General features: G+C 45.6%; 1 protein-coding gene across 1 annotated transcript in view; it reads left to right on the top strand.

Moving 5' to 3' along the window:
- The window catches only part of LOC8033495 (neprilysin-1-like), a 200,871-nt gene that overhangs the window by 148,597 nt on the left and 39,647 nt on the right, over positions 1 to 12,627 (top strand). The window contains exons 14-15 of the mRNA XM_002404656.3: positions 608 to 659; positions 11,878 to 11,945. Of these exons, the coding sequence (XP_002404700.3) occupies positions 608 to 659; positions 11,878 to 11,945 (120 nt within the window). The remainder of the gene's footprint in view (positions 1 to 607; positions 660 to 11,877; positions 11,946 to 12,627) is intronic.

The raw sequence follows: 12,627 nt of genomic DNA, 5'->3' as shown, positions 1-12,627 counted from the left end.
TCTGAACGTAGGTATCCCATTTCACCAAGTACACTTAATGACGTGCTTTCTCTGAGATCATCCTCGGCTCCTTGAGTCATTCTTCCTCGCGGTGTTTTTCACCCGTATTCTTCAATTTAACATTTTGTAATAACAGAGCACTTGCTAAAGCTACCTAGCGACCTACGTTTACATAGAAATACGCGCTTATTTTTGTTCTAAAAATTTTAAGAGTGATTTCCTTTTTTTTCTTTTACTGCACGTGAGCACGAACCGTTATGGGCCAATATTTCTTCGTTCGGGGCTCAACCTGAAAGGAACGTTTTTTTATGAAACAAGACTGAAACCAGAACAACAAGAAAACATTCATGGCGGAGAGTTCTAGACACCTCGTAATTCATGTACTAATTGCATAAACTTTCTTAATACCTTTGATGACTATCTCCTAAATTAACTACAGATCCTTTTGCATTAATTTCCTAAATTCGCTACAGATCAATTGCATTCATACTTTCGAAATATGGTTTTACTTTAGTATTTGTGAGAATTTTAACGAACACTATTTGCTCAGTGCTTCATTGGTTGCTATTGTTCAATACTGAGGTCAAACATTCCCCCTATATTTCAGCCTTCATTGGTGGAATACTGATGCCGCCATTTGTTCAAGACGATGTGCCTTCGTAAGTGGCTTTCAATTTCAATTGAGCGTGTTCTCAAAGTGATTTCCTATAATACGAGAATGCGTTGGCCACGGCATTAGCAATGTAGTAAATGTCATTTACAATTGAAAGATAACTATTTGGGATTGGCAAAATAAATATTGTGTTTGACACGTTTAGGGGAGGTGACACTATTTTGCTTGTACTTTCCTCACTACTTGATTGCCTTATGCGCACTGCAGTGCAATGAGTACCGAATACACAGAACACCGCAGACAATAGCAGAAATTTAAAAAAATCAAGGATGCATGGAAACAATTTGAGCGTACATTAAGGAGTATCCAAAATTAGTATGAAAACAAACTATATCTTCTTTCATTCATGCTTTATTTTTCATCCTATGTCCCTCGAAGCTCATTACACCTGGCCCAATATTTCACCCGTTTCTCCATTCTCTCTGAGAAATGACTTTCTTCTAGGTCACCAAAATACAGTTGACAGCCTCGATGGCCTCTTTTATTCGGCCAATATTTTTCTCCAGCCAGAAATGTTATGGAGTCTCAGGCCAGGTGGAAGTACGAGGAAGCCAATTCAAGCGATTATGGTGTAACCGAATGATTTTGAACTTCAGTTCTGCACATCTTTGCCCATCCAGCGAAAATGTTAAATGCAGCTATTTTGCTCCGGATTGAGGAGATACGACACCAACATTGCATAAAGGACTTTTGTCTGAATATGTAAACTATAAATAGGGTTCTGTGTGTTCGGTATTTAATTTTCTTCAAATTCGGGGGTCATTTATCGGTGTTTATATTAAAACTTTGTGGCTGTTCACCCCGCGTACGAGTAAAGTACTGTACAAAACAGCCGAGAAAGATAACTAAAATATTTTAATTAATCAGAAGAGTCTGAACCTGAAACTGGCGCTGATTAGCTATCTAGCTCGTGGATGTGGTCGTTCCTTCTTTGCTCGGGCACATCGTTTTTCTCGTGCCCGAGTTCCTTCTTCTTTTCCAACTTATGGCCTCTCGGTTTTCCCGGTGTTCATACACTTCAGATCAACACCTCTGGTAAAAACCTCTGGCGGTCCCGCCGGGAACGCAACGCTATTTTATATTTCCTTTGAGTCGGTGTCTTTTGGTGTCTAATTTCAATGTCGGAGAAAAATAGGTGTTTATCGGCCTTGTGTTGTGAAGCGACTGTCTAATTACTGAAGGAAATAACACAATCTATAAATCATAAATTAAAATATTTTCTTCAGTAGCGCTTTTAATGATAAGAGAAGAGAATGGGGAAAGAAATGAGGTTTAATTGTGCAGTGCGGCTTTGTCCCGGGTCAATAAGAAAAAAAAAAATGAAGGTAAAGTTTTCCCCGAAAAGCAGGTTTCTTTTTTTTTTTGTTTTTTTTCCCCTTCAAGGATCGTTCATTATTGCGTTTTTTTTTTTTTGTTTTTTTTTAGGTTTTCACCGATTCGGCGAAAACCGCCTCCGGGGGTAAATTTTCGTATTTATCGGTGTACGCCGAAAACACGGAAGCTTAAATAAAAACTACTCGGTTACAAACGCTCCCCCACAGGTTCCATAAATTTACGCACTTATATTCGGCGAGTTCCTAAAACATGTTATGAATTTTGTTTGCAATTTCTTTGCGTGGTAGCCGTTTTTTAAAGTCCTGAACGTGGTTCGTCACTTGTGTGCCTTTGCTCATTCTTAAATTGAGAAACCAAAAACTCATGTTGGAAAATGGGCACAAGTTCAAAAGAGCGTAATCTAACCTGGATATCACTTCCTTTCACAATATTTCTTTCAAATACAAAAATATTATTCGAAATTTCCTTTAGTCAGTACGCAAAATCCACAAACGTTGTCAACATAATGATATTACAATATCTGGAGAAAGGACCACTCTACTAGAGGCGGTTAGAAAAAAACATTTGAATTTAGTCTGAAATAAGAAAATTTCCTGTTCAAGTTCTCAAGTTTCTAAAAATCAGCTAGCCGTGTTTGCATGGATAACTGAATTGCTTGAAAGATACGTCCACTGATTATTCCTGATAGCAATATAGTGTAGATCATAGAGCACTGAATGAGCAGAGAGGTGAAGTGTGTTTTAAAGAGTGAAATATTTAACCGAACCTCCAATCTCAAAATTTTTCTTGTGTCACTCCGTCCATCAGTGAATTTCCCGCTAAATTTAACGGGGAAGCTAAATTGGAGCTTAAGTCACGTGACGTCCATTTACGTCACGTGACCTCATGTCACGTGGTCTGTTCACCAATCGAGTTTCTCGGTCAGTGTCGGCGGGGATATTGATGTCACGTGACCTCACGTCACGTGACGTATACACCAATTATCTTTCCCCTCTGAATTGAGGGGACAATCGATTTCGACCTGATGTCACGCTATCCATACACCGATTCAGTTTTCCCGCAAAAGTTTGCGGGATGATTCACGTAATGTACACCAATTCAGTTCTCCCTCTAAATTTGGCTGGGAAATTGATGTCACTTGACCTAAATACCGACAGTGTCTCCGCTAAATCTAGCAAGCAACTTGACGTTACGTGGCGTGACGGCACTTGACACATCAATACAATTTTCTAACTAAATTTAGCAGAGAAATTCACGGCACATGGCCTTCACACCAATTTGGTTTTCTCTCTAAATTTAGCGGGCAAATTGACACCGTGTGGCATAAACACCCAATCCGCCCCCTCCAAAGTACGCGAGATATTGATAAAAACAAAGGTTCTTCGCGCCTCGAAACTGCGGTTTAATGTCTGCTAAATGGTTGTGAACGATCGCATCTTAAGTTGTGCATTTGACGCATAATTTTGTGGGGAACGAATATAAGGTGAGGAATGTGGTAGCCCTCAGTGACTTCTGTTGCATAAAAATTAAGAATGCTAGCACGACTCGACAAATATAGCCCCAATTAAAATATATTCTCTAGAACGCATCCGTAAGAATATACTTTCATTGAGGTACTTGCTCAGGACTTGTCAGGTGTTTTCCCGACGCTTTATTTATTTGAATTACGAACCATTCACCTACGATGGGTGTCGAGGTCCCTCAAGGATCAGTAGCACGTGCAGGCTCCCTGTCAGTTTTTGTAATAAAGACGGGGTTGAGGAAGACACTAGATCAGATTCGTGCCTTACTTTTAGGTTACTGCAAATTATATTTTGCCGTGGCGATTTGTTTCCCCGATTTTTACGTGATATCGTAATCCGGTAATGGCTAGCTTGAATGCAGGAGTTCGCCAAACTTTTATGGAAGTCCGAAGGCAGTGAGTTGATAGTTTTCTGTCACCCTTTAATTGGGCGCCATTTCGCATTCAGTTGAATATCAGCCTTCATAATCTTGATATTTTTCTTTGCTTCTCGTCAGCATATCTCCCTATGGCATACATTTTACGAATTTTACTTGGGCTAGTCAATATCATCCTTTATCTAGTCCAGGGGCTGACAAACGGCGGCTCGCGAGCCGCATACGGCTCGACGCGGGTCCATTTGCGGCTCCCGGTTCCCTGGTGTTGCGAGGGCCTTCGCTGGGGGCTTTAAACTCAAAAAGAACGCCATCCTGAAGCCACGAGACCATTTGGAATCGCGGGCCCTCGCAAGGAAAAACACTGGCGTACGTGTGCGTGCCTGTGTGTGTGCGGGTCTGTCGGTGTTGGGTTTCAGCAAGGACGTTGACTCGTTACATCAGCCACTGGAGCGCGGCAAGAACGTCGAGGGATTACATCATCTGCCCCTTGCTGAAAGAACACGGGGAAATTGCATCGGCCGCACCCGCACTTCGGACACCTCGTGAACACGCGAACACCGGGGAAGGCTCCTCTCTCTCAGAGGGCCTTCTCACCCTCGGAGGGCTATATAACTTGGGCTCAGAGACCCCGAAGTCGCCGACTGCCAACTGCTGACTGCCGATAGCCGATTAACCAGTCGACCATGCCACTTGTATATTCACTGTATATAAAAGATATACTTCAGTACTCCCACTCCAGGCCTGTTTCCTAGGGGCCATGCTAGCAGCGAGCCACAGCCCCGACGCTTGGTTCCGCCCCTGAGGCCGTTACCCTCCCCAACGCAACTCTGGTAAACGGGGCCACCTTCCCTTCCCGTGACCCCAAGACGAACGAGTTCTGGAATTTAAAAAAGCTCAGTCTTGCAAGCTTTATACTACCCTAAGAACTTACAGGTGGACTGCTTTGTGACGCAGGGATGTGTCCAGTGACCGTCCTTCTTTTAATGCTGTAGAAATAATTTATAACTTTATATGCATAACGGGCATCAGGGACAGTGGCTGGCTAGCGAACCATGCATTCATTTTAGAGCGCAGCTCTAGGCGCCCGTTTCCGGCTTGAGCGGCGTCGGCGTCGCCGTCGCCGTCGCCGTCGGCGTAACCGCGCGGTGCATTATGGGTAAATTTCCCCGCTAAATTTAGCGGAAAAATTTCTCCGCTAAATCTAGTGGGAAAATTTCCCCGCTAAATCTAGCGGAAAAAATTCCCCGCTAAATCTAGCGGAAAAGTTTCCCCACTACATCTCGCGGAATAATTTCCCCGCTAAATCTAGCGGAAAAACTTCCTCGCTAAATCTAGCGGAATAATTTCCCCGCTAAATCTAGCGGAAACATTTACCCGCTAAATCCAGCGGAAAAATTTCCCCGCTAAATCTAGCGAAAACATTTCCCCGCTAAATCTAGCGAAAAAATTTTCTAGCGGAAAAATTTCCCCGCTAAATCTAGCGGAAAAAATGAAAGCAGTTTACAAATCCCTGTAACGCCGAATTGGAGCGCAGCTCTTGGGGAGGAGTAGGGAAGGGTACTGAGGGGGGTCACGTCACCTGCGGGTAGTCACGTGACCCCCGGCGGGGTCACGTGATCTAGGGGGAGGGGGGTCAAATAACCTTGAGGGGTCACGTGACCTCGGGGGTCACGTGACTTCGGGAGGGGGGGGTCACGTGCCCTCGGGGGGGGGGAGTCACGGGACCTCAGGTGTGGTCACGTAACCTCAGGTTTGGTCACGTGACCTCGGGGGGGGGGGTCACGTGACGGGGGGGTCACGTGACCTCCCCGAGGTCAGGTGACCTCGGGGAGGTCCTCCCCCTTCGAGGACCTCCTCCCCCTCCCCCTCCTCCTACCACTCCTCCTCCCCCCGGAGGAGCAGGGGGAGGAGGAGGAGCGGAGGAGGAGGGAAAAAAGGAGGACAATGAGGGGAGGAGAAGGAGGGGGAGGAGGAGGAGGGGAGGAGGAGGGGGACAAGGAGGAGGGGGAGGGACGCGGTTACGCCGACGCCGACGCCGCTCAGGCTGGAAACGGGCCCCTAAGAGCTGCGCTCTAAAAAATGATAGCCGTTTACAACTTCCTGTAACACCGAATTGGGGCACAGCTCTTGAAGAGGAGGAGGCAAGGGTACTGCGGGACCTCGGGGGGGGAAGGGGGGGTCATGTGACCCCCCAAAAAAATCTTTCCGCTAGATTCAGCGGGGAAATTTTTCCGCTAGATTTAGCCGGGAAATTTTTTCGTAGGTTTAACTGGAAAATTTTCCCGCTAGGCTTAGCGGGGAATTTTCTCCGCTAAAATTAGCGGGAAATGTTTTCCGCTTGATTTAGCGGGAAAAACTTTCCGCTAGATTTAGCGGGAAAATTTTTCTGCTCGATTTAACGGGAAAATGTTTCCGCTAGATTTAGCGGAGAAATTTTTCCGCTAGATTTAGCGGGGAAATTTTTCCGTTAGATTAAGCGGGGAATTTTTCCCGCTAGATTTAGCGGGGAAATTTTTCGGCTAGATTTAGCGCCGAATTTTTTCCGCTAGATTTAGCCGGGAAATTTTTGGCTAGATTTAGCGGGGAATTTTTTCCGCTAAATCTAGCAGGGAAATTTTTGCGTAGATTTGGGGGGGAAATTTTTCCGCGAAATCTAGCGGGGATATTTTTCCCCTACATTTAGCGGGGAAATTTTTCGGCTAAATTTAGCGGGGAATTTTTTTCGCTAGATTTAGCGGGGAAATTTCGCGGCTAAATTTAACAAGGAATTTTTCCGCTAGATTTAGCGGGGAAATGTTCGGCTAGATTTAGCGGGAAATTTTTTCCGCTAAATCTAGCGAGGAAAGTTTTTGCGTAGATAGGGGGGAAATTTTTCCGCTAAATCTAGCGGGGATATTTTTCCGCATGATTTAGCGGCGAAAGTTTTCCGCTAGATTTAGCTGGGAAAATTTTCCGCTAGATTTCACGGGAAAATTTTTCCGCTAGATTTACCGGGGAAATTTTTCCGTTAGATTAAGCTCGGAATTTTTCCCGCTAGATTTAGCGGGGAAATTTTTCGGCTACATTTAGCGGGGAATTTTTGCCGCTAGATTTAGGGGGAAATTTTCGGCTAGATTTAGCGGGGAATTTTTCCCGCTAAATTTAGCAGGGAAAGTTTGCGTAGATTTAGGGGGGAAATTTTTCCACTAAATCTAGCGGGGATATTTTTCCGCTAGATTTAGCGGGGAAATTTTTCCGCTTAAACGTGCGGAGAAATTTTTCGCGCTAGATTTAGCGGGGAAATTTTCCCGCTAAATCTAGCGGGGAAATTTTTCCGCTAGATTTAGCGGGGAAATTTTTCCGCTTGATTTAGCGGGGAATTTTTCCGCTAGATTTAGCGGGAAAATTTTCGGCTAGATTTAGCGAAGAAATTTTTGCGCTAGATCTAGCGGGGAAATTCTTCCGCTAGATTTAGCGGGGAAATTTACCCATATTGCACCGCGCGGTTACGCCGACGGCGACGCCGACGCCGCTCAAGCCGGAAACGGGCCCCTAAGAGCTGCGCTCTAAAATTTCTCTTAAGGTCAGGTGACCCCCCGAGGTCACGTGACCCCCGTGGTCACGCGACACCCACAGGTCACGCGACCCCCACGTGACCTTGGCGAGGGGGTCTTGTAACCCCTCCAAGGTCACGTGACCACCCCTCCCCCCCATAACACGTGAACCTCAGTACCCTTCCCTCCTCCTCAAGAGCTGCGCTCTAATTCGGCCTTACAGGGAGTTGTAAACGGTTTTCATTGTTAGAGCGCAGCTCTTAGGGACCCGTTCCCGGCTTGAGCGGCGTCGGCGTCGGCGTCGCCGTCGGCGTCGGCGTAACCAAGGTTACCCCAAGGTCACGAGACCCCCAAGGTCATCCCAAGGTCACGTGACCCCCAAGGTCACGTCGCGTGACACCCAAAGTCACGTGACCCCTCTGAAGTCACGTGACACCCCCAGGGTCACGTGACCCCCCCGCCGAGGTCACGTGACCTCCCCGATGACGTCATCGTCACTGATGACGTCACCGGTATCCGCGTCGTTATCGTGATAATCACTGATGACGTCATCAGTGACGTCACTGATGACGTCATCAGTGATGATGACGATGACGTCAGCGATGACGTCACCGGCATCCGCATTGTCATCGTCATCATCACGGATGACGTCATCAGTGACGTCACTGATGACATCACCGACATCCGTATCGTCATCGTCATCATCGCTGATGACGTCATCGGGGTCCGCATTGTCATCGTCACTGATGACGTCATCAGTGACGTCACTGTTGACATCATCAGCATTGTCACGTGACCCGCAAGGTCACGTGACCCCCAAGGTCACTTCGCCCCCCCCCAGTACCCTTCCCTCCTCCTCCTCAAGAGCTGCGCTCTAATTCGGTGTTACAGGGAGTTGTAAACGGCTTTGACTTTATTGCTTAGCGGTTGAAGAAACCTTCTGGTGCTTGGTATTTTTTCTTGTAGTCGACAATTATAGACCCTTTCAGGCAACATTTCATGGGCGCCGCCATCTTGACGTCACGTGACCCTGCCGCCATAGCCGCCCTTCAGTTTCTCGTCGTTTCTCCGCGTTGTGTGCTGCACAGGCCACTGCCGGAGCTTTGTTTTCGCGTTCTTTTACGTTCCGCGTTGAAATCGTGTGTTTTCTTTGCGTCGTTTCGATATTTCGGGCTTTCATTTAATCATTTGATATCTATATTTCAACATAGCTCTTGTATTTTCTTATTTATGAAATGGAATCGGACAGCGAATGGATCGACGATACAAGATTATGGCTTTAGAAACCATGTAAGTTCATCCCATTCTAACGTTTTTCTCGCTAATAAAGGGCAGTCAACACCATTGCGACATATGCAAATTTCGACTGACGCAGTAAGGCTATCCAGTCGTGCTTCTCGCTGCATGTGCGCGCTCGTTTTCGTAACGCCTGCATGTAAGCGATTTAGCGTGCGACGAGACGAGCGACGGCGACAACGACGAGAGTCAGCGACGAAGATTTCTTACTGTCGCCTGTTGGATCGCTCGGTTTTTTGGGTTTCCAAAAAACGTCACTCACCGTCTTGGTCGCTTGCTTCCGTGCGGTTTGCCTCGTCGCCCGATCGCCCGAGCGACAGCGAAGCGGGTCATCGTCGGTTGTCTCGTTGCTCGCCGAATCGCTTGCATGCGGTTTATACTTAATATCGAGGCGCCATTGGTTCAATGGTGTCTGCATGGAAATTAATTAAGTATAAACCGCATGTAAGCTATCTGGCGAGGGACCAGATAAGCGACGGCGACCCGCTTCTCTGTCGCTCAGTCAGTCGCGCGACGAGGCAAACCGCATGAAAGCGACGGAGCAAGCGACCAAGACGGTGAGCGACGTTTTCTAGAAATGCCAAAACCGAGCGATGCGACGGGCGACAGTGAGAAATCTCCGTTGCTCGTCTCGTCGCACGCTAAATCGCTTACATGGCGGGTCAGCTTTACGGAAAACGAGCGCGCTCATGCAGCGAGAAGCACGACTGTGATAGCCTTACTGCATCAGTTGCAATTTACATAAGTCGCATTAGTGTTCACTGCCCTTTATTAGCGACAAAAACGTAAGAAGGGGATGAACTTACATGGTCATTGAAGTCTCATAATCTTGTATCGTCGACCCAATCGCTGTCCGATTCCATTCCATAAATATGAAAATGCAAGAGCTATGTCAAAATATAAATATGAAATGATAAAATGAAAGTCTTAAATATCCAAAAGACCTAAAGAAAATCCAAGATTTCAACGTGCAACGTAAAAGAACACGAAAACGAAGCTCCGGTAGTGGCCTGTGCAGCACACAACCCGGAGCAACGGCGAGAAACAGAAGGTCGGCTATGGCGGCCCGGAATGCGCGCGAAGGGCGCGCCGACTGGTGGCAGCTCGAGTAACTGACTCGCTGAAAGCGTCTATACTTCTCCCCTTTGGAAAGAACAGTTTCGACGGTATCGTTTCTTTCTTTTTTTTTTCCTGCAGCTCTCTGAACTTTTGTAATTTGGTCCGCGGCTCTAACCCCATGTCACTTTGGCCACCCTTGATTAGCCCATTTCTCTTGCGACGGATCTTTTTGGCATTATCGTGGGAAATGTGTATAATTTTATTGTTTGTGTCGCGCTAGACAGCAGTTGCGCGAGACAGCACAGCGGAAAGGAGCAGTTCAGATGAAAATGGACCATGGATCTTGGCTCAATTCTTTGTACACAGGGTGTTTCCTCTAGCTTGTCACAAGACTTAAAATAGTTGGTTCGCTCTACGGGTGTCGAACCAACGCAGTATTGTTCACAGTCCTATGAAGCAAGTGAAAACACGCTGTGTTATCTGTCAAACTGGTTAATTACTCAGATTAATTAGCTAACATTTTGTGAACATTAAGTTGCGCGCTAACCTTTTAATACAAAATCTTTAGAGCGTTTTCAGAGGCACCCCAGTGTAGATGGTTTTTTTACTACGCCAGGACTCGAGCATGAAGGCTGTAGATGATCGCCACTCGAAAATAGTAGACACGACTCGGCGAAAGGAAGAAAAGAAAAGTCGTCGATTTCCGATCGAGTTATCTTCCAAACTGCCTAAGCCAAAATGCCTCAAGTGACAAACCCGCCTCCTCAACTTTTTTAACACATGTCCCTCTCGCTAGCCCGCATGAGCGCCGTCAGTTCGCACAAAAACCAGGGCGCACGAGCAAAGAAAAACACGTAAACCAACAAAAACGAGTGTGGGTTTTCTTGTGTCCCTTCATGAGACATCGCGGCCGATTCTCGCAACCCCGTTTTGTCGTTTCCACCAGGGTGGCGCTGACGTGTCTATTTTTGTCCTTTAACCTTAAAGGAAGGGGTCGAAATTTCAAAAACCTCACGTGACTAAGAGCAATAATATCGCACTTCGCTAGTGCGTAGTCACGTAAAATTCTTCTTAAATGTGGCAGACCTTTTTTTTTCTTTTTAGAGCTAAGAAAAATTATTACACAAATGTTACATTTATGTAAATAACACAATAGAATCTTTCTTGACACTCTCTACAGCATTCGTATTGGAAGGTTTGCGCACAAATGACAGAAAGCTAGTTAATTGATTTCTATGATGTAGCCAGTTTGGCACATCCCAAAAAATAGATTGACTTGCTCAATGGGATTGTGAACAACACTGCAGCGCCGAAGTAAAGACAGTTCGAAGAACATTTCACATAAATCACGTGTCCCGTATCTTTGTTCTTAATAGTTTAACAATAAGACGGTGGCGTTAAGACGTCACATCCTCAATATACAAAGGCAATCGGATCAGCTGAACATGGAAATATAAGGACACGAATGAAAGAAGTGGACAAGCGCAGCGATTGCCATGATGCCTTTGCCGCGTACGGTGTAATGTAAAGATCTTTATTTGCGCGTCAACATCTTTTCGCGAATCTGTCACAAAGGTCATAATCGCGGCCACTAAATAACGGGAATTCCAGACCGTTGCATGGAAATTCTTAAGGACCGAAATTTTCCCGTGCCTTAATATGTCACTTAATTTTTAATTCCCAAATTTCGCGAAAATCAAGGGCTCCCGAACAATAAGGTTTTTTTAGTATTCTATTTACGCGACAATAACGTTAAATTTATACAACAAAAGTTTTATGAAACGGCACCTTCTCAAATCCCTGTTTAGATCGACCGAAGCAGCGTCTTCGAAACCAATTGTGTGAACAGTCTTCCTTTATGTACTGGTGGAGCATTGGCTTGCACAGCCTTTTTCGTGGCACGATGCCTGTGAAGGCCCTCTCGGATGTTCTTGAAGTACAAAAGTAAAAAAAAATATATATGTATTTACTTCCCGAGTCACATCTTAAAACTCTGCATGATGTCAACCTTTCATAACAAAGTTTACGTATGTTTCCAGATCTGCGTCTAGTGTGTTTTGCCTTGCTTTTTGTATTCCTCAGGTCAATCAACATGGGAACTTTTGGGATATTTATGGGACACAAAATTACTGATTGGTTCGTCGACGGCGGTGAGTAGTCATTATATATTTTTATAACCTTCATTTACCGTATTTTCCAGTGTATAAACCACGGACTATACGTGTTTAAAAGCTGAAATTTTACACGGTGCGGACTATCCACAGTGTCGGACTAAACAAGGTTTGGTATTTTTCTTATATGTGCTTCGAAGATGCTTGAGCCGTGTCTGCAAGCAATTCTGTCGTCAGCTCTGCAGTCAATAGCCCATCTTTTTTTTTATATATGGGCAGCGTGCCTGAGACTTTGTGGTTCCTACTTGTGACGGCATGATTATCGGACAGTCAAATGTGAACGACAAGCCCATCGTGTTAATAAAACTCACACAGTTAAAGCAGACACCCTCACGTACGTTACTCTCATTTCCGTCGACAAAATAATAATATTACCGACTCAAGGATGCCCATTCTACTAACACTAGCGATGCATCTCAAAATAAACTGCCGCCTCTGGACTCCCATGGTAGGAGAGTATATTAATGGTGATTTATGTATGATAGAAGTTCCTTTGTGAATACTAATACAACTGGCATCTGTCAAGATGTGCTGTGTATGATCATTTTTACGTTCGGATTTGGCACCAAGTGCGGACTGTGCACCCCGTGTGGACTATGCACTATGTGCGGACTCTCTAAAGGGAAACCTCTTTTCGGCTGAAGTCGGCCCTTGCGGCCTA

This window comes from Ixodes scapularis, unplaced genomic scaffold (genome assembly GCF_016920785.2).
Source record: "Ixodes scapularis isolate PalLabHiFi unplaced genomic scaffold, ASM1692078v2 PGA_scaffold1__304_contigs__length_218370807, whole genome shotgun sequence".
NCBI lineage: Eukaryota > Metazoa > Arthropoda > Arachnida > Ixodida > Ixodidae > Ixodes > Ixodes scapularis.
Note: the sequence above shows the minus strand (reverse complement) of the source record. Positions and strands in the feature narration are given on the sequence as shown.